General features: G+C 37.0%; 1 protein-coding gene, 1 long non-coding RNA gene and 1 pseudogene across 4 annotated transcripts in view; 1 reads left to right on the forward strand and 2 right to left on the reverse strand.

Moving 5' to 3' along the window:
• LOC149044044 (roundabout homolog 2-like) overlaps window positions 1–18997 on the reverse strand; it is a 44570-nt gene extending 25573 nt beyond the window's left edge. Inside the window, exons 1-3 of the mRNA XM_089209076.1 lie at window positions 18837–18997; window positions 11569–11934; window positions 4658–4948 (exon numbers count right to left, since the gene is read on the reverse strand). Of these exons, the coding sequence (XP_089065202.1) occupies window positions 4658–4948; window positions 11569–11934; window positions 18837–18906 (727 nt within the window). The 5' untranslated portion in view covers window positions 18907–18997. The remainder of the gene's footprint in view (window positions 1–4657; window positions 4949–11568; window positions 11935–18836) is intronic.
• On the reverse strand, window positions 2091–3034 carry LOC149044046 (uncharacterized; annotated as a pseudogene). Its single transcript, XR_016187500.1, has one exon. The product of XR_016187500.1 is annotated as an uncharacterized LOC149044046 (transcript).
• A 1559-nt stretch (window positions 18998–20556) lies between the features above and the next one.
• LOC149044047 (uncharacterized) lies at window positions 20557–23664 on the forward strand. 2 transcript variants are annotated; one of them, XR_016187554.1, is made up of 5 exons: window positions 20557–20697; window positions 20777–20876; window positions 22502–22554; window positions 22879–22934; window positions 23529–23663. It is a non-coding gene; the product is annotated as an uncharacterized LOC149044047 (long non-coding RNA). The 2 variants fall into 2 exon arrangements; XR_016187553.1 differs by lacking the exon at window positions 22879–22934 and having other exon boundaries at window positions 23529–23664.
• The last annotated feature ends 3231 nt before the right edge of the window (window positions 23665–26895 follow it).

Consider the following 26895-nt stretch of genomic DNA (forward strand, 5'->3'; position numbering starts at 1 on the left):
TAAATCGTTTTTCAAATGCTCATACATTAATTTATATACTGGTTTTGTGTCCTAAAATTGATATGCAGAAGGAGAGTTGAAGCTTGGGAAGGGAAGTTAATGGAGAACTATGGTGAATCAAAATCTGATACAATGACCAAATTGGGAGTCTTATGTTTACTTTGGATTTAAAATTAATGTTTTTTTTAATTTAACCTTGTTTCCCAAATAAAATAATTTACTGACTGGAGACAGCAGCCTAAGGACAGCTTTTTATGGTGTTATTGATCAACAGGTGATAAAACGTGATTGGCAGGATGCAATTTTGTACTAAGAAAATACTTTGATGCTACGTATTAATTTTATAAAATGTGTTTCTTTTTAATGGGCCGTTTCGTTGGAATGATGCAAAAAATACTCTGCTCCTTCGGGAATTATACTCCTTGGAGCCATTTCTGTACAAAGTGGACAGCAAGGAAGCTGGCCAATAATGGACAGAAGTAGCCGAAAAACTAAACTGCTTCAGTCTTTTTAGAGACATGCCTCGGGATCAGCGAAGTGTGAGGGAACAATTTAACAAGCTGTTAAAAGACAACAAGAACAAGAAAAACAAAGAAGAAAAAGCAAGTGGGATCAACACTGATCCACCAACAGAAAACGAAACATTGCTTGAGGAAATAGTTGCGGCCATGGAGTCAACAACACTTCGTGTAGGAAATGCAAACAGCAAAAAAGATGACCAGAAGAGGAAGGATGCACTTGCATGTAGAGATAAAGCCATGACCACGTGGGCCAAGGCTGGAGCAAGTGGTGAAGCCTCTGATTCCGGGGACGAAAGTGCCACAGAGAGGAAGACTGTAAAGAGAAGAGGAAGAAGAAGAAGAGCTAGTTCTGATCCTTTCCAGTATTTAGCAGAGAAAACAGCTAAGGAAACAGACCTCAGAAAAGAAGAGCTGGAACTTCAAAGACAGCAGCTGCAACTTCAGGCTGAGCAGCAAACAGAACAATTCAAAGTACAACAAGAGCAGATGAAGCAAATGATGCAAAGTCAAATGAACACACAAAACCTTGTTCTTGCTCTAGTACAGAAACTTACAAAGTGATAACATTTAAGAGTTTTGTTGTTTGAGAGCTTGGCTGTTTTGCCATCCCATACATTCAATTTAAAGGGGCATTTTGCATTTTTTGGAGACTCTAATACGTTGTTGTTTGTTTCACAGAACCTTTAACAAACTGTTGTATTTTTCTATTAGTTATTAGAAAATTCCCCAAAAATACATAAGCATGCATGGTGAACTTTGTTTGGTGAATTATTGTGAGTAGAAACAAGAAAAAGGATAACTTGTTTATTGTTCATGTTTTCCATAATACCGGAATTTAATATTTTTTACCAAAATGGTCATGAAATTTTTATTTCTTTGACGGTTTGGATCCATTATCTTTTTCATACAGGAATTAAGTTAACAGTGAATAGTCACTGTATTAGTTCATAGTAAAGTTGTTGCACATACCGTAGATGATTACCATGGCAACTTCATACTTAAGTTTAAGGTTTAACAAATTCATTCCATTACAAAAACATAAACTTATTGTCAATCAGAGTTTTCTGTGCCCTTCCTTCCTGGTTCAGACCCTCTCCTTGACCCAACACCCGGCAAACAAAGACAACTCTGACCAATGTTTTAAAATCTGATTAGTACTTCATAAGAACTTAATGGGTTATACGAAAAGGCCGCTTTGTCCTGGATTTAAGTGAACATTTGTTTTATTCTTTTTTTAAGCCTTGCTGCTTTCTCTTTTTAAATTTCATTTTCACGGACAGAAGACTCACCAGACACTAGCAGTAATCTTGAATGAAAAAATAAAACCTGAAATCCTGGATTAGCTGCTAGAACAACCTAATATATTTTGTAACTTGGCATCGGGCTCAGACATCTCTACTTGATATACTGTGATGCCATTAGGCCAAATAGTCTTGAACAGTTGGTGAATCAAGTTGAAAATGTGTTGATGTTGTGTTACCACTGAAGCTCTAGCAGAACTCATTGCTGAATTAAATGCTTCCATATCGGCTGTAAATACTGGAACCTCCCCTATTCGGTAAGGGGCCATTAAATGAGGACGAAGAGGGTAAGCTGGGTCTCCATAGAGACATAGGACGTCCCCCCTTGGATTGTAAGCTTCTCTTTCCAGCGTTTGCAGCAGGCCAGAGTCTTTAAGCATCCCTGCATCGTGGCGTGCACCCTCCACCGGACCATAAAGATTTGCTATCAAACCATTTGGCACTACTACGGATTGAAATTTTAGCGCATGAACACGCTTGTGCCCGTTGTATACAACGCGCTGTTTTTCTCCAGGGCGACATATGGGGCGAACCGTGCCGTCAATGAAACCAAAACAATTGGTAAGTGGACTTCCTTGTCTTGCTATAGCACAGGCGTATTCTTGAAGGCAAGCAGGGGTAAGAAATGGCTGATTCCAAGAGGTTAAACGAAACCCATGTTCATTAAAAACCCAATCAAGTACAGTGTTAGCGATCATGCACAGCTCTGGCACCGGACGTCCAAAAGTTGAAATTAAATTGAAATAGCGGCATGGGTATGCTAGTCGTTTTAGCAGTAAACAAAGTCCTTCTAAGCCACTGCAAACTGTTCCCTGTGGGCACTTGAAACTCGCCGGAATCCGCAATGCGTTCAATAACATCGGAATATCATCCTTGGCCACCCTGAAGTGAGCTTCGCACTCGCAAGAGTCGAACACATCCAAACAGAATGGATCAAAATCCCAGTACGGAAATGAAGGATTAACGGGTTGGTAATAATCGTAAAGAACAATAAACTCTTCATCATCTAGAAAACCATCCGCATAAGCGATTAAAAGGGCGTTTCTAGCATCTTCGAAGGACATTTTTTTTTCCAAGTGCAGCCGTAGTCCGTAGTCGTTGTCACGATCTTAACGTCAAACAACACTCCAATTTTCGCGCCCTTTTAGCGTAGTCGGCCCAGTCCACGCGTGGCTTGGATTCTCACGCCCAGACGTAGTCCGTAGTCCGTAGTGACCGTATCTTAAACTCCCTAATGCTACAATTCTACGGACCTCAAGAGATATCGATAAACTACTAGGGGGCTTTAGGCGTTTTAGCCAAATTAGACTTCGGTAGCCTTTTTCTTCTTAGAAAAAATCGATGGTATTTGTCATCATAGGGCGCACCACAGTTTTAGGCGAGCCCAAATTAATCGCACCGGTGAGATTCAAGGTTAAATTGCAAGTAGTGAGTCGGCCAGGAAGAAAGGGAAGCATACTACGTTACCTTTTCCAGCGAAAACAAGAAAAAACATTCCCTGTTACACAGTGTCTTTATAGCGTCGTATCTTTAAGGAGGATTTAACAAAAAAACTTTATTCATTACTTTATTTATATACCCGCTTCTTGAAATTTTCAAAACAAGCCAGCCAGAGCTCTTTCCCATTGCGAGAAGCGCTTCAAATTTCATTATCGAAAGGTTTCATATTAATGGATGGATCAGAAATGTCGCCAAAGGACAAACTATATGGACCGCAAGCACGTTCACTCCAGCACCATATCTCTATTTTGCCGCGAAATTCTTCCTTCGAAACGAAACTTCAATCGCGTATATTTCGGAAACGGGACATCTTCCGATCGTAAAATTTTGCAAGGATACTTCAACAGTTATCTTTAATATGTGAAAAAATGAAACTATTCCGGAAAAAAAAAAACATTAGCCTCCAGGAATACCTTAACTAATCGCGAGTATTGTGTGGTAAAACTATTATCTAGATCATCGAACGAAGAACAGTTGAATTAGAGCAATGAAAGGAGTCACTTGACCAATAAATAACTCTACCTTCCGCAAAAGCCAGAAAGTAAAAGGCAGTCGACCGTTAATAAGTTTGACGGGCCTATGCGACTGCTGCCATTCGCAGTTAAGCTATGTAACCTCACCTTGTGACTAGTCAGATGAGTAATATAAAAGGCAGTCGATGACTGCATGTGCCCATTAACATATAGATGTAAAGTATTGCGGTAAAAAAAAGCAATGTGGTGTAAAATGTAGAGGGGTTTCTGGATAGCTCTTATCGATGCCAAAATTGTGACAAAAAAGGGCCTTGGTTAGAACAGAGTTTGTACAAGGACAAAAATTAATAGAATAGGTACATGTATTAAATGAGCATCAAAAGTCATTTTAAAAAAACAAACCTTTTCAACTTCGCACGCTCTGCGCACCTCATCTACCTGTGCAATTAATATAACTCCTCCTCTCTAGTTGGAAGGTTAAAGGGTCGAGCCCTGGCCATGTAAATTTTTTTGGGTCTTCCCTTTTATTTTCTTTTTCTTTTTTCCCTTTCAATTTACATTCGTCTTTAAAGGATATGTTCGATAAGTTTAGAGTAAAATGTACATGAAAGAACATTTGACAACTTAGCTTTTACATTTAAGTTGATAACAATGTCGAAATGCAGAGACATTGGCCCAACAAAACCAAAAGTTCTCCATTTGACTACGAGGAGGGTTTAAAGACACAAAGTCATCAACTAATACTCTTGTAATCAAGAGGGCAAAACTGCAATTTTCCAGTACTAGCTTCTGGACTAAGGTTGCATTAACGAGGCTATTTTAGCTTACATAGGGGTTTCTACATGTTTAAGATGTAACTTACATACAACTCCAATGAAGGCTCTTGCAGTATCTGATACATAGTTTGAAGCTTTGCAGATATAATAACCCGAATCTGCGGTTGAAGTATTCTGCATGATCAACTGGGACGAACCATCATGTAGGGTTATTTGGAAATTGGTACTGTTGACAGAAATCTCACTTTCAACCAAACCATTCTGCTTCAACCATACAATGTTTGGCAAAGGAAAACCTTTAGCGTGACAGGTAAAACTTGCTGTAACACCTCTTAAAGTGGACAGTGCTGGAGGGATAATCTCAACAACAGGAGGACCTAAAAGTTAAACAAAACGGTTACAATAAAGGAACTCATCCAGCTTGCTTTTGTTCCACATTTCATTACAGTGAAAGTGAAGGAGGTTTTTAAACATACAGTAATTACGATGTGTGCTTTTGCTTACAGGTGTGCAAGCAAAAATGTATCAAAACACTTATAAGTAAAATGTTTAAGATTTTGCTCTTGAAACACACACAATTCGCCCTCCCATGTGCACCAACATAGAATGCCATGCCAGCATGGTTCCTCATTGGGGGTGACTAGTTATTTAGTTGAATTACTCATTTTTCCAAAAGGTCACAGTTTCCAAGGAAGAGTTTAGGAACATGATAAAACGCTCAAGATATTTGCAGAAACATATCTTCAAATTGACTTCTTTGGGCCGCCAAAATGTGAATTGCCGATTATGATGTCACCCTATATGACTCAGGAGGGGTCTTTTGCAACAAAACATCCTGGTTCTTGAATTATAATTGCATAAACATCTGATTTCAGTTGCACAAGGTAATCTTTGCCATATCTCTGCATCTAGAACTAGACTGTGAGTGGAGGCAGATAAAAAGGAGGGAAGTATCAAGATGAAAGTAAAAAAGAAGCCTGCCACTAAGCGCAAATTATTAAAGAAATTTGTGAGGACAGGCAATTAAAAAACTCTAACTGAAACAGAGAAGGGCTCATGGTTGAAACAATCTTTGCTGCTTACAAAAGACTAGCCACCATTAGCAAGTTTTGTCACAGTGTGCTTAAGCCTTTTAAGTTACAAAGAATATTGAAATCAAATTACCAACTTGCGAAATTCAACTAAAGGTCTGCCAAGGGCAAATTATGTTTTGCTACAAGTCTCCTGAGATTCCATAGGAAACCTCGTTTCTGTTGGCATAGCCATCTCCAGTTTTCAGAAAGTTGACATAAATTGATACGTGGTCACCCAAAGGAGTGATATGTTGGTCTAAAGATTCCCTAGATATCAACCTACAGGCCAAGGGAATCCTGTGTTTTGAAGTTGATGTCCTACAATGCCCTCCGATGAAATGGATATTGATAAAATTTTGATAAGCAAACCTGAGAGAAAACTTGTACAGAAACTACAGTCAAACATGTAATAAGAGGTCACCCAAAGGGAATGGCTTAGTGACCCCTTAGTAAATAAATAAAGGTTGAGTGCTTAAAGGGACAGCATCATGATGAAGCATGCACTGTGACGTCTAAAAGTTTGAAAAAGTTAAGGAACTTTTTCAAATTTTTATTCAAACTGGTTTTGGATTTCTATTGTTCTCTATCTCTACCATCCATGGATAATTCTATTCAAGCACATGTTATTTTCTTAAAGTAGAATCTACATGTGTTTTTGTCTTCTCAGTTCTTCACTAATATGCCAGATTGGGGTATGTTTAGAGTTTTTCTTATGTGTATTATCCCTGACTATTGTCGCCATTGCATATGAAGATGAGTATAGCTACCTTAAATAGAGAGATCAGCTGTAAAAATTGCTAAATAACACAAGGTAGTCTTTGTTGGCTGACAACAAAGACACAGATAGCAATATTGTTCACAGTGGTTTCCATTTCAATCATTCTTTGCTCACTCAAAAGATGGGGGATTTCAAGCTCTTCTTCTGGAATACGTCTCGATTCAGTTCAAAGCTATATCCTTCTCAATAAAATGTGCAAAGTGTGTTGAGCATGAAGAGGAAGGTTAATGAGAAATTCATCAAGGAAACTATACACAGTACACAACAAACAACCGCCATCTTGGACAATGCGAGTTCTGTTACAGTGAGGAGCCTGATGATTTTGGCAATTTGTTCTGAATCGTTGTGTCTAGTGCAAAGCACTGAGACACCAGGAGAACTGAAAGAAAATTTTATAAATGTCATTTAAAGCAAAAAATGATGTATAATTCAAAAGGTTTTCACCACGTTTTACATTACATTTCATATTACCGTATTTATCCGTGTATAAGTCGACCCCCCATTTTCAAGGTCAAAAATCGAATTTTTCATCGTTTGTAGTTAAAGAAAAATTCAAACCGATAGAAAGTTCCCAAATGTTTGATCTTTTATTTCTGAGAATGTATTGAAAACACGGTGAATTAAAAAGAAACTGCAGAGCAAAATGTAACCGTGTACTGTTAAGTTTAGTCATAGTTAGTAGAGGGGGGACCCCCGCTACTAACTATGGTTTAGTAGAACTTGTTTATATCACCATGATTCATGGTTTAAACATATACGAGCACTTCGATTTACTGGAGAAGTAATTTACCACATTTTTTAAATCGCTTTGAAAATGAAATCTTCATGCGTTCAGATAACCTTTTGAAAGGAAATTTAGTAGACTGAGGAACACCGAAGAGCTTCGAAGGATCGATTGATGAAAACACCGCCATCTTGGAAACTACAAATTTGAGGAGCACTGGTAACTAAGATAACTCCGCGCGCTTTCTGAAGTTTACGCGTAAACAGCAGCGAAGCTGTAGGGAAAATGTCCGCTCTACAGATCAGAAGAAACAATAGAAATCAGCTCCAGAAGGTTTCTGTTTAAGCCACGTAAAATTTATTATTTCAAACTTTTTCGTCGATGAAGAATGCGCTGAATACTGACGAAACTCGAACACAATTAGAACAGTTCAACTGGTTTTGCAAACTCGGTTTTCCTAACGGACTTCAGGCAATTTTTATGCTAATTTCTTGGATTGCTTGGGTAAGGTCTTTGTCTATGAACCGTGTTTAAGTCGAGGGTGATTTTTTGGGCTGATTTTTCGGTCATAAAAGGTCGACTTACACACGGATAAATACGGTACACGAGGATAGAATGACAAGTTAGCAGAAAATTGTTGGGAATGCGTAATCACATCAATAAACAATCGGAATGACCACTCTTGACTATATTCAATCATTATAGTTTAAGAAAAGACCCTTTTGAGGTGATCCAAACCAATTGAAAGTGAGGGCAAAATGTTGCCATGAAACAATAGGCTTTCAACCATGTACATTTTTAAGTCCCAATTGGAGAAAATTTAGCCCAACTATTCAAGGATTTTAAACCCGTGAACAGATCAAATACACAGCCCGATTTGGGAAGCTACAGATTAAAAAATTTACTTGCGTAGAACTGGAACTTCTGTGATTGACAATGAATTTTCAAAAGTGGTGGCATAATTATGTAGTGAAAGTCGTATTTAAAGTTGTCAAAGGGTTTATGTTGATTTCTTGAAATTGACTCATTAGAGCTTTATGTCTTCACATGCATCTAGAACTTCTGAACATTTTCTGAAAGCGAGAGAAACCAAACAACATAGAGACAAAGAGCCCTCCAGAGTATCAACAAAGGTGATAAGGTTCTTGAAGAAAAGAAAAGCTAGAAGAAAACAGAATATGTGTAATGGTCGATATAATCCTAATTCTTCAAGATTACACAGCTTTGCTATAGACCATAGGTGTTTTATTTAAGAGGCAGACACAGATCTGAAATCTGTTTCACCAAGTTTGTTGATCTAAATGGACTGAAAACAAACAAGCTTTTAAAGAAAAACCAACTTAAAACAGCCATAGAGGTTCCAATTTAATACTAAGAGAACAATAGCAACAGTAAAACTGTGCTGTAAAGTTACTCATATTTTTAACAATGAAAGCACAATCTTGTAAACAATTACTGGCAACACAACAACAAGGCTATTATCTATGTAGCTACTTTACATAGATCCTGTCCAACAAATCTATTTTTTTAATCATAAAACTGTCTCGGCATCTCTCAATAAATCATATTTTGTAGTGTCTCTAAGTATTTATCTAGTGTTTGATAATGAGCCTATGGGATATTTTCTGTTTAACTTAAGGGCAAAGATATTAAGTATTTATATAGACAAATTGACCCTGGATCTTTCCCTTTTGTCCTGCAAAGATACATATGCTTCAATATTCTCTCATTTCTTCATCAACCAAGGATTATAACAAACTTATGCTACATATCTTAACATTATCTCAACAGGTGCAATATGGACAAAATGGCTTCACTCCCAAGAAACACAGTAGCCTGGATGCCAATAGTAAGGCAGGCAGCCCTGTCAAGCTACACAATTTCAAAACTCAACACCATCATGGGTCAAAGACAGTTGTTTTAGACAACAAAGTTGAAATTCTTGCTACTTAGGGACCCTTTAATACTAATCCAATATCAGAAACCAACAACAGTGCCTCACTATTTGCAGTACACCATGGAAAGGAAAGGTCAGTCAAATAAGTGGCACTAAAAAGGTAAACACAGTCAACAGTGTGAAGGAAAAAGCTGACTGCTACGTAATTTAGGTGACCCCACAAGAACAATTTAAGTCACACTATGGAAGAATTTCACAACCAGTGTTCAGGACTTTATACATTTGGATTCTATGCACTGGGTCCTAAGCATAGTTTTTATAAATGCCTCTGTTAGAAGTGGATAAAACATTGTAGAGAGTGCTTTCTCATAATTAACTTACTCCGAAACAGCTGTGAAAGGTAAAATTAATGCAGTGAGTGAACTCTTACTCTTCCAGAATAGTATCTCTTTAACTTCTAGTGCCCTTAACTTAAAACCACCCATCAATAGGTAAAATATTCAAAATATAGCATGAGGGAACTCTGCTGATCACTAACCAGGGGTATTCTTATCTGTTTTCAAGCTAACCATGTGCTTACCAGTGTGTTTGTGAGCTCAAATTGCCAGGACCCCTTTTAATTACATGATCGCAGCTGGGATGCTTTCTGCAAAATGTGATGACTATCAATTTCAGAGATTGATTCTTCAGTTTCCAGCATTAGGAAAAAATTATTGTATCACAAGCATGTTCATCATAACCCAAGCAGTAAAGACAATTGAGATGTTTAGCAAAGAGAAAGTGGCTCCATGTTTAGTGAAACAAACCATTTCCTGAAGTTCCAACAAATTGAGTAGAAAGCATGGAAACACAGAGCTGAAAAGTACCATGACCAGTTTACTCTGTCTCATTCTTTCCAAACTATTTTCACTCAAACCCTCTCTCCACAAACTTGAATTACAACAATTTCCTCTGGTTGACAAAGATTTAGCTCTGCCAGTGTTGTTGCTTTGAGAGTTGATTAGAAATTGCAAAATACTGAGAATTACTGTTTAACTACAAGCTCGCCAGGTTGATTTCCTGCTCAAAACGCAGGTTACAAGTTATTTGCTTAAGCAGCTTCACATCTACTTGCCTATGTTAAGCCCTCATGTAATGCCTAACCGTGTGCCCGTGTTACACTGCACTGAAGCTTGGCACTCTGCTGGTGTCTCCTGGCACACACTAATAGGGTATCTAAGCTATGCACCTAATCTCACCAGTGCATTAACTTCTCCCTTGCCCTTCCATTATGTAATGGCTAAGATAGTGCCCAAGGTACAGTTGGCCACGTATGCTTAAAGTAGCACCCTGTACAGTAGGTTGCACAGAGTCAAGTCCAGATTTTTTCAGCTTGATGAGTTCCGACTATTTTTAATATATAGATTTAGCCAAGCCTAAAAGTGGAGCTCGCATTTTTTTTTCCCACACATCTTGATTATTCGGACCTTGATTATCCGGACTATTCTATTATCTGGACTTTTTTCTCTGGTCCCAATTTTCTATGAATATTAATTAGTTGTGATCTTGAAAACTGAAAGTCGCAAAAAGCCCAATAATCCTTTCAAAAAATTGTTGAAACAGCATATTATTCTGTGTGCTTTTCAAAATTTGAAAGTGCAACAAGAAAAAGAAATATTCTGATGTGTGCAGCTGATATCTGATTGGCTCAATTTTCATGCATTCCAAGCTGTAAATTTACTTGCAGTTCAAAATGCATGATTGCTGACAATTGAGATAGTTCTTGGAATTGATGTCTTTTGATCCTCATGCCCAACCATAACACTGACCCTTTAATGCAGGTTCCAGGATAGGATATTGTAAAGAAATGATAAAAATGTCATTTTATGCCATAACTGACCACTTAATGTACAAAAATTCACTCAATGATAATAATTTTGTGTGAAAGATTATGCTTAGTTTTATTTAAGTGGTCCCACTTTAAGTGACCATATTGTCTGGTTTGCAATTAGATCAAGTTGAAACGGAACAATTTTAGTCAGATAACACATTCCATAACCTTTCTATTGATATATTATGGTGTTTTGCTTTAAAAGTGCTTCAACAAATTTGTAAACAAAGGAGATCTATCAAGGCCTACTGTACCATATCCTTAAAAGAGGTGGTTACTAAAGAAGATGTGGCTGGATACTCTTATTGGTAATTAGTTCACAGAAGCAAGTAAGTCTCAGTTTCTTTGGTTCTATTTTTTTCTTTTTTTTAGGCAGCCATCAAAAATCAAAAACCCTCTTAAAGTCTTAAAGTGTTTTTATACATTTAAATTTTCCTATTATCAATACCGTTAAAGAGGAAACTGTTGTTGTGGCTCTCTAAAGGGCAAAGCCACAACATCACTTTTCATAACAACTCTTTGTCTGTTTGTGAAGTGAATTGAAGTTATTTCCTTTAAGTATTGTTGAAATTAAATGGCATTACTCGCCCACTCCCAAACTTCATACTACCCTTCGTGATGAAACAACAATCTATCAAACAAGAAAAATTCTTACCTTTCACAATTAATTGCACTATATCAAGCACCCATGGAACCACCTTGTTTGTTGGGAAAAATCTGAAGATGAAAACCTGGTTATCAACCTCTTTTATAGGATTTAGAGTAAATGTGACTTGTTTAGATGACTGTTGATTCCATCTGCCAAAACGACGGCCATTGTACTGAGACACATTAGGGATGAGACGCCCATTGTTAACAAGGATGAATAGAGTGACATTTAAGTCAGTTATATCCTTATCTTTTGTTCCCCATTCAACTTTGCGCAAGTCACCAGTGTAGTTCCATGAGAAGTCAAACGAGGAACCAAGTATTGCAGTCCTACTACTTCTATTGTAGGATGATTCTAGTTGTACCTGACCTGCTGTTAATAAAGAAAGGAGACATCAGGTCAAAACTGCTGACCTTAACAAACACTAATTTCTGCTTAAAATATTGAAAAATTTCTGCACAGATTTGATTTCATTCTATTCAAATAAAAAAGTTTTCAGATCAATGAAATAAGATAATCAATTGGCTAATGATACAGTCTGTGACAATGCAAAGCAAAGGATTTCACTGCATACTGTTTATACATCATCATCTTTGGCAGAAAGGTCAAGAGCATCGTTAAGGCCATCTGACCTGAAAACACTTTATATGCCTTGAGCTTGTTGGTAGACGCAAGTTGTCTGGAAGTATATGTTCTTTTGACAAATGTTAAAACTTATTTTAGATAGGGGTTCAGTTGCAAAATTGAGACTGCTAGTGGATTTCTAATTTGTGAGGAAAATGTCCCTACCTCCAACTAGGTCTGTAATAATTATTGCACACCATTAAGCTTAGAAAATTTAATTCATTACATGACCACATGACTACCAACATACAAGGTGCTTCTTTTAACATATGTAAACAACTCCAATAGGGGCAGGCCTACACTGTAGCATTGCTTTTATTCTACAGAAGCTTTGGCACAATGTGTGTGCAGCACCTGTACAAAGCTAAGGAGACTCTGGGTTTCAGATAAATTTGGTTTTGCAGCAACAAAATCATATGCACTTGACCTGGTAAACATATGAGCAACCTGATGTGCACCTACTCAAATGTGGTGTCCCAGCGCAGTTTACCGACAGCACAAAGTTAGGCATAACACAAGGCTTCATGTGGACTAGTCAGACTGGAAGTCCTACTGATTAAGTTGTGGTAGAAAACAGTCTTTTCAGGAATTTGTGATTTCTTATTATCTTGCAAGCAACAAATTTGTAGCAAAAGCTATGTCAAGGGGAGGAACTATTTTAGCTCAGGTGTTGTAAAGTATGGGTTGCAAGGGAAAGCTTGCCATGTGTTGCAGCTTAGCATGCTTATGTTTTCTGGTTAATCACTCTGTCACGCATTACGTTTCAACTGATGATCAGGCGATTGAAACCGAGCAACATCAAAATGACGAATTAAATCTTTCCATACAGTGGAAAACGATTACTTGATAATATATACATTTAGCCAAGCCTAAAAGTGGAGCTCTTGTTAGTTTATTTACCAGCCCTTCATTCTACCGAATAAAACCTTTAATAAAACTCCTCTACACTAGCTGTAGAAGAGTTTCTCCAAAGGGACTAAGGGACAAGTTCAGGGAGTGGGGAGGAGGGGAAGGACGAGGTCTGGAACCTGGGGACGATGTTCTCACAACTTGCAAGGCAATCCACACACATGCTAGTCAGTGGCATCTTCAAAAAGCTTAGGGCCTTTGTTGTTGTTCCCGATTTTGTGAGCAAATTTTCGAAGATAGCTAATGTTGTCTTCCTCAACTGAAGTGTATGATGTCAGCAACAGTTTAAATTATATTCTAGTGAGCATGACTTAAGATTTCAGTTTGGGAAAATAAGCCACAAGATATCACTGGTTGATTAAAGAGTATATAGGTGACAAATGTAAGTTAAGTAACCTCTGCTGTAACTGCATATAATGTGGGTGTCTTCTACTTTGAGATAATACCTGGATTTCATTTTTATTTCACAGAAATCAATTCCAAACATTAATCAAGTTTTCTCTTTAGTTTTACAGTTGAGTTGATGTTGTTATTGGCCATATCAAATAATTTGAAAAGTTTTAAATGGTATTTTCTCATGTTTGCAAATAATTGAATTTACTGGAAGGTGGAGTTGTTGCAACATGTTAAAATGAAACATAATATATTTTGTAGATATGTAAATAGTTTTCATTTGACCATCTACTGGCAAGTCTTTGTATTATATTTCAAATCAACCATTTCCCAAAACTTGTAAACACCATAGTTAGTAAGGGAAATAAAAATGTGTGGCACATACACCATTTGAAATGCCATGTCCATAATAAGCTAACAGGATTGAGGAGGGTGTCTGTGGGAATAGGCTTTCTAGTCTATATCATTAATTTGCTAATTGCTCCCGTTGGCAATGTTTTGATGAGGTTGGGCTGTCAGGGCAAAGGAACTTCAAAGGATTTTAGTAGTCAGTGACTTTTCAAACCTGGAAACTATCATCATGAAAGCCATATTGTGCCTGGTAACTCATTCTTATTCTGATGAATTTATTTTTGAGAAGAATACAATATTTCATTACATAAATTTGATGCATAGACTGTGCACAAAACTTTAATTTGACTATAGTTTTATAGCCAATACCAATCTCTACACATAATAAAAATATAATGTTAGGAGGATCAGAGGGAAAAACATTAAGCTATCAACACAGAAATAGTGAATAGTATTGAAGAGAAAGGAAGAAAGTTCTTTAAACATTCTATGCTAAATGAAACTTTGTAATGAATGTTAATTGCGACAGCAACAAAAACATCTGTGAAGGGATAATAACAATTACCTTTCTATATACACAAACCATAAAGAAGCATGATATGAATAAAGTCAATCTCACCCAGTTTGAATGTAGAATCCAAAATTTAATTAACTTACTGGTGAATAGGAAAAGCCAAATGTGTTTTTCCTGCTTCTGTCATTCTAAATATCACAAATCAGTCACACCACCACTTCAGTATGATTTTTTTGATGATGTGTACTTTTTCTCATGGACATCTATTTTTAGCATCTATCTTTTACCAGCTGACATCTGAGAATTGAACCAAGCCCACACTGGTACTTGGACACATTGCAAGCAAACCCAACCACTGATTAAAATTTATTTGATCAAAAACACGAAGGGCAATAGAGGAAATTAACTGGCACAATTCAAGTTTCCCTTCTTAATTATTCTGTGTTGTGTTTTCTATCATATGTCAGAGTTTAACAGTTTCCCTCATTTCACTGTCTTCTGTTCATTTATTTGTTTGCTTTCCTAACAATCTTAACTATTGTTGCCAACAAATGCAAGAAGCATATAAAATGTGTACAGTTGTTAACACTTTCATCCCTGAGAGTGACTGGCATCTAATTTCTCCTTTCAATATCATCCCTGAATCAAACATTAAGGTCATGAGAATAAAGGAAATGACAATCAACTGAAGACCCTTGATTATTGAAAAAATTCTCCTTGCTAACCCATTGGGAAATGTATAGAGAACAGTATAGAGAATATGCATACTGATGTTAGGATGTAAAGGGTAAAAGACATCAGGTAATCTTTTATATATATGAAGAAGAATACATAATTGGAGTAGGTGCAATAGGGTGTGACTCAATTAATTCAAAAGAAAATATCCAAGCAGGTTACAAAAATCGTTCACAAATTGTTAACTGATGTGTTCACAAAACTTCCCTAAATTATGGTGCCAATACGAATTTATCATTCATAATGACTAATGAAATTCTGAGATTGTACGTCAATGAATACAACAGTAAATATCCAGGAGGATTACAGAAACAGACTCTTAAAAAACTGCTAACAAAAATTCTTTATGCTAACCATGTGCTTATCAGTGTTTTTGTGAGCTCAAATTGCCAGGACCCCTTTTAATTACATGATCGCAGCTGGGATGCTTTCTGCAAAATGTGATGACTATCAATTTCAGAGATTGATTCTTCAGTTTCCAGCATTAGGAAAAAATTACTGTATCACAAGCATGTTCATCATAACCCAAGCAGTAAAGACAATTGAGATGTTTAGTAAAGAGAAAGTGGCTCCATGTTTAGTGAGACAAACCATTTGCTGAAGTTCCAACAAATTTAGTAGAAAGCATGGAAACACAGAGCTGAAAAGTACCATGACCAGTTTACTCTGTCTCATTCTTTCCAAACTATTTTCACTCAAACCCTCTCTCCACAAACTTGAATTACAACAATTTCCTCTGGTTGACAAAGATTTAGCTCTGCCAGTGTTGTTGCTTTGAGAGTTGATTAGAAATTGCAAAATACAGAGAATTAATGTTTAACTACAAGCTCGCCAGGTTGATTTCCTGCTCAAAACGCAGGTTACAAGTTATTTGCTTAAGCAGCTTCACATCTACTTGCCTATGTTAAGCCCTCATGTAATGCCTAACCGTGTGCCCGTGTTACGCTGCACCGAAGCTTGGCACTCTGCTGGTGTCTCCTGGCACACACTTATAGGGTATCCAAGTTATGCACCTAATCTCAACTGTGCATTAACTTCTCCCTTGCCCTTCCATTATGTAATGGCTAGGATAGTGCCCAAGGTACAGTTGGCCACGTATGCTTAAAGTAGCACCCTGTACAGTAGGTTGCACAGAGTCAAGTCCAGATTTTTTCAGCTTGATGAGTTCCGACTATTTTTAATATATCGATTTAGCCAAGCCTAAAAGTGGAGCTCGCATTTTTTTTCCCCACACATCTGAAGGGCACAACGCCTTGCCCTGACCAGGACTAGACCCCAGGTCATCTGTCTCAGAGCCCAGTGCACTGACCACTGGACCACTGAACACAGCTGTGGCGTTGGCGTGCCCGTAGTACAGTTGACCACACATGTTTAAAGTAGCATCTTGTATGGTCGTACGGTTGTACATCCAAATTTTTTTGGCTTGATGGGTTACAGTCAAACCTTGATTATTCGGACCTCGATTATCCGGACTATTCAATTATCTGGACTTTTTTCTCTGGTCCCAATTTTCTATGAATATTAATTAGTTGTGATCTTGAAAACTGAAAGTCGCAAAAAGCCCAATAATCCTTTCAAAAGATTGTTGAAACAGCATATTATTCTGTGTGCTTTTCAAAATTTGAAAGTGCAACGAGAAAAAGAAATATTCTGATGTGTGCAGCTGATATCTGATTGGCTCAATTGTTTTGTTGCTACATGAATTTCATGCTTGATTAGTTCCTTCCCCTTGGGTCATGTAAACACACGAGCGATCGTTCGTAAACTCAAATCAAAAACATGTCTATCGATTAAAGATAAGCAGATGTTAGCTCAAGAATATAGCATAAGTAAGCAGCAGATCTCAGAGGTACGGAAGGACAAAGACAAGAACCTAAAATCTACAGACAGCATGGATACAAGCGAAGGATTAAAATGAATCCTTAATATTCATATTTTCAATTATCTGGATTCTCGATTATCCGGACTATTTATTGAGGTCCCAACGAGTCCGGATAATCGAGATTCGACTGTACTACTATTTTGTATGATTATGGGGCTACGCTCTGTGAGCTCTGCTTAACAAATAGAGAAACCTTGACTGTGCTCTGTTCTGTTATAAAGCACGCAGGAAGCGGCTAGAGCACGAAAGAAGTGTAGGGAGAAACATGAGACATAGTCAAGTGTTTCTTCCCACTTCTTGAGTGCTCTAGCCGCTTCCTAAGTGCTTTATAACAGAACAGAGCACAGTCAAGGCTTCTCTATTTGTTTTATAATAAAGAATCCATTAAATTCCCCATGTATTACTTTCAATTTTCAAAACAAACTTTATTTCCAAAGCGAAGAACAGTGTTGTCAGCATGCTCTATACTCTCATAGAGCACACTACAATAAGCCAATCAGAATCCCTGTTAGAATGGTTCAAATAATCTGATTGGCTGTACAAGACAAAAGCTGTCAAAAGTGTCAAACCATCAAAGTTCAAAAACCATCAAAGTTCACACTCTGCGATAGTTTACAAACTAAAATAATTCAGCAGGTCAAATTTAACGCTTTTGCCTGAAGTATTTAATTCAGAATCTTGAAGTGAAATGTTCAGTGAACTTCAGCCGAATTATGGCTCATAAAAACATGCGGGTTTTTCCACATGACAAGGTAGAAAACAAACTGTTCAAGGCGAGTGTTTTTTAAATGAACGACAGCCGAATTCACCAGAACATGAAGATCGCTTGGGATGACAGTGCCGCAAAACTCGGCTGCAGTGACTGAAGTGACTTTCCACTTTCCAAAATCTTTAAAACTTGAAATGTCTATTTCGTTTTTCCTTTGAGGATTTTCGTATCTGCCCACATTTTAATAACGTAAATAACGGCGCCTGGTATGTTTACAAACCTTTCTTTGGTTCTTCTGTTACTACTTGCCAGCTCGCTTGTTCCGAAATTTCACTTTCACTTATCAGAAAAAAGCTAAAAAGAAGTCGTGGAAAAGGTCGAACATGGTACAATTTGGCAGATGGCATGACAGCTTTAGCTCAGTTCTATGCTCAATACTCTCATAGAGCACGCTCTTTCAACCAATGACAGCGCGCGTTATATCCGAACTTTATTATAATATAATTATAGAGCTACGCTGCGAGCTCTGCTAAAATAAAGATGGAAGATGCCCTTCGCGCTCGCCTTGTACTTGTCTTCCTTCGCCCATACAACGCAAAGAATTAAACCTGTTCTACAGGCATCCTGTCGGTCGTGATGAGTATCGATCAATAGTCAATATGTCTGTTGACCGGCTATTGACCGAGAAATCGACAAACTATCGAACAATGCGTCGAACGATATATCGGTAGACACTACCTGCTGTACACATGATCCAAGAAAACTACGACGGCGATGGCAACGAGAGGGTGGCGAAATAAAGGATTTCATGAACTGAACAATGGCTTGGCTTATGTGTTTTACAACTTTTTGTGTTTCCTGACCGCCCTTGGCAGAACAAGAATGTGAAATCGCTTACCTATGCGAAAAAGGAACACCAATGACTAATTTTCACGTTTTCCGACTTCGAACAGTAGGCCGCATGCCCATGCCATGTTGAAGGGAAAATCTGGCACCGTTAGCAACAATGAAGACATCGAACCACTCGTAAATTACTTAGGAGAAACGAAAGTTAATTTTGAAAGCGATGTTTGGCCAAGCCTCGCAGTCATGACACCCTAAACTCCGGCGATAAAGCACACTCTTATTAAAATGTAACTCTTCAAAAGGTATCTTACCAACAAGTCCGCCATTAATGGTGAATGAGACCGAGAGAATACACAAATACAAATTGCAAACTCTCAACATGTTCAAGTCTAAGTTGAAGGAAGGTTGGACTCTGGGCTGACAAATGCTTCGGTGCTAAACAACGATTTTCTCTCGCACGGGAGAATCACGGGAGTGCTGTGCCTAAATCCTACAGGCTAGAAGTACACCCGAGGAGCACTAGTAACGAGTTTCCGAGTCGGGTGGTGGACAAATGTAGCGTTTGTAGCGTTCCTGTTGTGTCTTCTGTTGTGGTTATGTCCTCACATCTAATTAACAAATAGAGAAGCCTTGACTGTGCTCTGTTCTGTTATAAAGCACTTAGGAAGCGGCTAGAGCACGAAAGAAGTGTAGGGAGAAACACGAGACGTAGTCGAGTGTTTCTCTCCACTTCTTGAGTTGACTTGACGAAAGAAGTGTAGGGAGAAACACGAGACGTAGTCGAGTGTTTCTTCCCACTTCTTGAATGCTCTAGCCGCTTCCTAAGTGCTTTATAACAGAACAGAGCACAGTCGAGGCTTCGCTATTTGTTTTATAATAAAGAATCCATTAAATTCCCCGAGCACTACTTTCAATTTTTAAAACAAACCTTATTTTCAAAGCGAACAACAGTGTCATCAGCATGCTCTATACTCTCATAAAGCACGCTACAATAAGCCAATCAGAATCCTTGTTAGAATGGTTCAAATAATCTGATTGGCTGTACAAGACTAAAGCTGTCAAAAGTGTCAAACCATCAAAGTTAAAAAAACATCAAAGTTCACCTTTAGCGATAGTTTACAAACTAATAGTTTGGTAGGTCGAATTTAACACTTTTTCCTGAAGTTTTTAAGTCTCTAATACAGAATCTTGAAGTGAAATGTTCACTGAACTTCAGCCGAATTATGGTTCATAAAAACGCGCGAGTTTTTTTACATGACAAGGTAGAAAACAAACTGTTCAAGGCGAGTGATTTTTGAATGAACGACAGCCGAATTCACCGGAACATGAAGATCGCTCGGGATGACAGCACGACAAAACTCGGCTGCAGTGACTGATGTGACTTTCCACTCAACGCATCAGAAAGGATATCAAAGCAAGCTCTTACTTTTTCACTCGAAGGGCGGCCGATGTAGGTTCTGAGGCTTGCTTTACTGTGATGATCGGAGATCGCCATGATGAGCGAGCCGCGATGGACTTCAGCATGATCATATTCGCTCACACTCTGATTAGAATGAATTTTAACAGTTATGCCAGTTTGGTTATATTTTTCACCATTTCTGTTTTGTTCTGTTTCGTTTTTGAACACTAAACTTTATATACTATACGAGTGTTAGCTGTGTTTGATTGTTATTTCTATTTTGTTTTTCCTTTGAGATTTTCGTATCTGCTCACGTTCTAATAACGTAAATTACGGCGCCTGGTATGTTTACAAACCTTTATTTGGTTCTTCTGTTGCTACTTGTCGGCTCGCTTGTTCCGAAATTTTACTTTCAATTATTGAAAAAAAGGTTAAAAGAAGTCCCTCAAAAGGTCGAACAGTACAATTTGACAGATGGCGTGACAGCTTTAGCTCAGCTCTATGCTCTATACTGTCATAGAGCACGCTCTTTCAACCAATGACAGTGCGCGTTATATCCGAACTTTATTATAACAACCAATAGAATGCGGTTTTATTTCTTCCAATCAAAGTGCGTTGTAATCGTGTCTTCTGCGTGTCACTTCCCAACTAGGAGAGAGATGCAAAGCTAAAGTGTAAGAAGATCGTTAAGATTTCCGCGCTGGAAGTTTGAGAATGTCATGGGCTATTCTTGTTTCATGATGCCTTTGGGGACACTTCGGATTGTTGAAAGTGTAAGATTCTGGTAGCATTTTTACGTTTTTTATGTGCGAAGTATTAACGAAATTTTCTTCGATACGTTGGAAAGCATAGGAGGACGAGAATATTTGACATTGCCCAGTGGCTTTCCTAATTGGTTTGGAGGGCGCTGGTGATCGAAGTTGTGCTTTTCTGTTGGAGCTAGTGTAATAAGGTAGGGTTCTCGTCTCATTTCATGCTAGTATTTTTTGTTAAATTTAAATATCAAAACCATTCTTCAAAGATCGCGTGCAAGTTTTGGGCTAAATACCTTTAGATTTCATATGGCTGCATGATAAAGCGTAACTGCTAACCTGGACTCATTGGATCCTTCTGTGTCGAGGGCTGATTTTTTTTTGTGGGACATACAAAACTAGATATTACATAATTAAAAAAGAGAACAGATCTCGGTGCTTCAATGACCAAAAACTTGGGATTTTCTTCCAGCCTCATAATAATAATTTGTATTATGTTACATGTAGCAATCTTATAGTGTCTACACTGATGGTTATTATGGATATAGTGGAAGACGTGTATTCATTGTAAATGTATGGGACTACGCAAAAATTAACTTGGATGTATGGTGGATGTCAAACATCACATATCCTTGAAATTTAACTTACAAACTGCCTACACGTATGATGAAGATCTGGTCTCTTTTTTAAAGGATGGGGTGCTGTCTTCCAATGTTTTCCAGCAAGTAATGGTTGGGTTACAGTGCATTATATCATTCTCTTTGCTCACCCAGAAGGGCAGAAATTTGCAGCTGAATTACTCTATTAAATCTATTAAATCAGCGGCTGATATATGCCACTTTCTTTCTTTTGCTCTATTTAGAATGAAGCCCCTTGAACTAAATTATATGGAATACCATAATAATATGTATTTTATATGTTACCACATTTTACATACTTTTTCAACTATGCATTACAAACATTAAAATGAAATAAATACTAATTCATGCACAAATGAATACTTAATTCAATACAGACTATTGCCCATTATAAGTGATTATTGCTCCTAGTCATGTGTTAGCAAGAACCTGGTCTTGTTGGCGTTCATTGTGAGCATTTGGTGATCCATGTGCAATACCCCTTTTCTTGAAAGCAAAGCTTCTACCACTAGAATTCCAATATTATGAAAAAATTGCTAATCTGATGTACGAAATCAATACTAGTGCTGCACTGATTAATATTTCGAATTTGTTTTCCAAAATTACCAGCATTCACTCTTACGGTACACATTCCTCAACGTCTGAGCATTTTTATACTAAAAGATCTGCACTTTATGTTCAAAGTATGGCCTTTTCATGTGTTGGCGTTAAAATCTGGAATGGGATACCAACTAGTCTCAAAAACTTATCCAAGAACTCTTTTAAAAGATCTATTAGAACAAAATTGATCGAAATTCTAGAAATTGAAAACTCCTATGTCGACATGGATACTCTAATTAATAAGATGAAAGATTAATTATTAAACTGTAATTATGTTTAGTCTGTAGTTTTCCTCTTTACATATTATCCTAATACCTAGATGTTTGTAATCACAGAGATTAATGTCTACATGTTGTAATTGTATGTGAATATTTATTGTATAAAATTGCGTAAAATTGTCAACTGTCTGGCTTGCTGCGATTAGCTCTTTGCTATTTGCAAGCCAGCCTAGTAATAACCATCTGATATGAACAAATAAACTTAACTGTTCTTAATTGTTCTTAATATATCAGTTGAGAAACTCTCTGCAACTATCTTTGTGAAGAAAACACCAATCCTTTCACCCTTATTTAATTTCATTCATACAGGCATGGATGAGAATCAGCAGTAAAGCAAAGTAAACAAAAGTGCTGATGAGGTGGTAAGCTCCATTGTAAACATTTTCTTGGCAAATTATGCACTAGTTATACAAAGGTATATGTTGTGCTTAATTTTTGTCCTTGATGTAAACATCATTTTCCTTTGATTTTGTCAATGATATGAATGAAAAATGCGTTTTGTGTAAAGAGAGATAAAGTTTAGCTCCTAGCCTAAGTTATGGTGATATGATATGTCACTATCAATTTGGCCTCTATTAAACGTAAAAGAATTAAATTAAGGATAAAACTAAACCACAGCATACCTATAATAAACCCTCAGCCTATTTGTATCAATATTACTAGTTTTTCTGGTGTTTGCCTAATAGATTCGATCCACTTACGGACAAATATGGCACCTGTACATTTTACCATTATTCCTAGGGTAAGGCTCATGTGGAAAGGAATATTTTCACAAAACAACAACATTATGTATGCAAGGTTTTATGAGTGTTTCCAGGATTTTCTTGTGTAAAGAATTCTGGGTGAATGTACCAGTCACCATGTTTTTTGGTTTGGTGGTTTACAGTAACTGTTGTATGAAGTAACCTTCACTGATATTAATTTTGTGAGCTTGTCACTGACAAAGAGCTAGTTCATGATTGGACATTCATTGTTTCATTGATTGCCATGCTCCACATTCATCATTGAAGTACTTATTAATTCCTTCATCATCAATAATCACATTAAATATAATGTGTTAGAAATCACAGCACTGTGCCCCAAAAATTAATGTTGTCTTGAGTGCAATTTCATATTTTTGAGCAAGGCAAAGGTAAAAATCCAACAAGACCACACAGACGTCATCTCTAAGACAACATTGCTATGTATAATGTTTATATAGTTAGTTACATAAAGCTATTCTATTCATTAAATCAGTGTCTATACTCTCCCTTGTAGCAGCTATAATTTTTAGCCATCTTGGGAAATAGTGGCCTAAAATGGACCCTTTTGGACATCCAAACTTTTAAATTTCCAGGGAAAGGTTCCCCAGACTTTGTTGTCCAAGTGGGAATAAATGGCTACTACACTGTCATTTTGGTTCCTCCCAGCTGCTCAAAGGTTGTCCTTCCTTTCCACCATCTTACCCAAGCCCCTGTATGTGTTAGTACTGTGGTTATATTAATTGCACAGGTAGGTAAGGTACGCAGAACGTGCAAAGTTGAAATTTTTGTTTTCTAAAAATGACTTTTGATGCTCATTTAATACATGTACCTATTCTATTAATTTCTGCCCTGTTCCCGGCTACCAATTTATCTGTGTACAAACTCTGTTCTAACCAAGTCTATCTTTCGTCACAATTTGGGCATTGATAAGAGCTGTCCATAAACATCTCTGCATTTTACACCACATTAAATAGGATTTATTTGACTAGTTATGAACACTTTGCAATACATTAATGAAAGAAAAAATCTTAACCCTTTAACCCCTAAGAGTGACCAGCTTCTAATTTCTCCATACATTATCACCCCTGAATCAAGGAAATGACCAACAACTAACAAAGCTCTCAATTGTTTAGCAAATTTTCTTTGTCAGCATCTTAGGAAATGTATAGAGAACATTATGGAGAATATGGATACTGATGTTAGGGTGTGAAGGGTTAATCAATAAATGTATGTTGAAGGTAGCATCTTATATAGCTATTACTTATTCACAAATACTATATTTTATATAGCAGAGTGTAGCTTCAATGGATACTAGAAATATGTTTATCAAAAACTGGCAGATACTGTTTTGTGCATTGTGCTGGTGAAGACAGCAGTGCAAGAATAGGTTGAGATGGAATCAAGAAATGTAGAACAGGAGTGAGTCCATTTAGTCCTGAAAAAACCATGGAAAAGGTTTCTGCTGGTTTTGGTGTTGCTTTTCCTGGTAGGTATGAATCAGGGGATTTTGAGGAGGATTATGAAGATATGGAAAATGGTCTATTTGTTTTCTCCCTTCCTCTTCCCCCATTAGACATTCAACTACTGGTCAAAGACAGAATTATCAAATGAAAACAATATTCAAGGTTATTAATATGTTGACCATTTTCTCTCTTTGTTTTTGTCATATGAGTTTTTTTCTGTATTGTTCCATAATTATTGATCTATGTAAACCTTGTTTGTTTTTTGTTATTTGCTAAAGAAAGCATTTTTGTGCTTTTTTACAGCCAGTGAACCAGTTGATGAAGATTTTGTCCTGTATAAGCTCCTCAAGCCTCCCAAAGATGCTTCTTATTAGGTATGCAGAATTTGTGAGGGATTTATAGTTTTCTTCTGCTTAGGTTTTCTCTTACTCTAGTGTTATTATTATTATTGTTGTTGTTGTTTTATACTATGCAGAGATGTTCTGGTAATATGTGAAGTAGTTTAGGGGAATATCATTATTATTGTTATTATTATTATTTTATACTATGCAGAGATGTTCTTATAACATGCCAAGTAGTTTATTATTATTATTATTATTATTATTATTTTCAACTATGCAGAGCTGTTCTTGTAACATGCTTAGGCAGGAGAAGGGGACACAACACTGTATGCTGCATGCAGATTGACTACAGTCAGTGATCAGATGCACCTGAAAGAAATTATATCAGGGTTAACGTAACCTCTGGTATTGAGCTGGCTTTGCAAAAAGCCCACAATTACAGGAATCAAACACTGACAGCATTAAAACAAAGAATCTATATAGCAAAGTAAGTATATATTGTAATATATTTCTTGCTTGTTCATAATATTATCCAGCATACTTTTTGCATCTGGAATTCTTCCTGCCATTTTTAAGAGGCATGTGTAGTAAGCTTCTAGTTCGTATTATAACTTTAGGCAAAACCAGTAAAATTTACAAGTTTTATTAATCAACATATGAGTCACAAGAAATAGGTAATGCTCCAACAAAATTTCATTTTTAACCTGAGTGGAAATCATTCAAGACAAAATGAAAGTGAGAGGCATAGCTGCTGCTAAACCACAAACAGCACACTACTGACAAGACCTCTAAGAGTTCTATTATAACTTTTAAAAATGCTTTAATTTTTTCCCAAAACTTATTGTCTAGGCTCATCAGGATACATTTAGATTGGCATTTTGTTCTTACTTGTTTATTATGTATCATTTTTGCTGATTAATTTTCAGAAGAAAAGCTGTTACCAGTGCAGCATTGGAGAAGTGGCCTGAAAATGATCTCCCAGTCTTTAATAGTGATCCTGCTGCTACAAAAAAGCTTGACAATTTGGTTTCTACACCGGAAGAGACCTGCAGTTTTGAAGCAGCAGGGTTTAACATTACAAGGAGGGCATCAAACAACATGTATTACATGTTTTGAATGAAAGAAGATGTAAAATTTGCAAAGGACATTACTACACACAGGTTTATAGTTCCATCTTCATGAACCTCAGTATAAGGAATTAACAAGAATAAAGCTATGTAAAATACCAAATTTCAGTTTGTAGGATACCTATTGGAAATATAAGCAGAGTGTCAATGTAAAATAGTAATCCAGGCAGTTAAGATGGTATTTATGTGTTTCTTTACAGCCAGACAAACATACCCTAAAAAAACTTATCATGAGTGGCAGTTTATCTGAAGCTGATTGTGACCTTGCAGTTCATGGTGATGATGGAGGCGACACAGACATGCTGAGTTCTTCTAATAAAAGTACTTGTGATTCTCTCTGAAACTGAAGAGGGTATATATATGTACCGTCTATACACTGAATATCTATTATTTACAAGGCTTGGCTCAATTTAATTAAGTCAAATCAAAAAGGGTTAGATGGGACCAGTGCAAGGTGCTAAGGTGATAATCACAGCTGTGTTCTCTGCAATCAAATATAGTGATGTAGCAAAGCAACAGTTGGTTTCTGCTGCAAAGAAATTCAGACTTTCCTGCAATTTTGCTTCCAAAGACAGCATGGCAATGGCACTGGCCAAGACCTTTCTGAAGGAGAAGTTTGTTCAGGTAAACAGTGCAAACCTTCAAGATATCAACAGAAACGATGTTCAAAAGCGCAAGGTTTACTGACTTCTTTCCTGATCATGTATTGCAAATCAATAATTATACATTTATACTTGTTGAGCAAATGTTACTGTTTGGGCTACTTGATAAGTACAGTATGGTTCTTAATCTTTGTATTTTATCAAGGTTCTCACTAGTTTTCAGCACAACAGGTAAGGGAACTTTTCAAACCAGTAAAGCACATTTGCAGCTTCAGGCAGCTGGTCATTCTCAACTTTGTCATTTCCTCAAGCATACAGTACATTGCGCCTTTCAAAAATTCTCCATCAAAAAATTCATGTGAACAATACACCTTTTGGTTCAGAGGTTGAACAAAACAAATTAAAATTTGTTTAAAAGCATTATATT

The sequence above is a fragment of the Pocillopora damicornis genome, chromosome 6 (assembly GCF_964200805.1).
Source record: "Pocillopora damicornis chromosome 6, jaPocDami1.2, whole genome shotgun sequence".
Taxonomy (NCBI): domain Eukaryota; kingdom Metazoa; phylum Cnidaria; class Anthozoa; order Scleractinia; family Pocilloporidae; genus Pocillopora; species Pocillopora damicornis.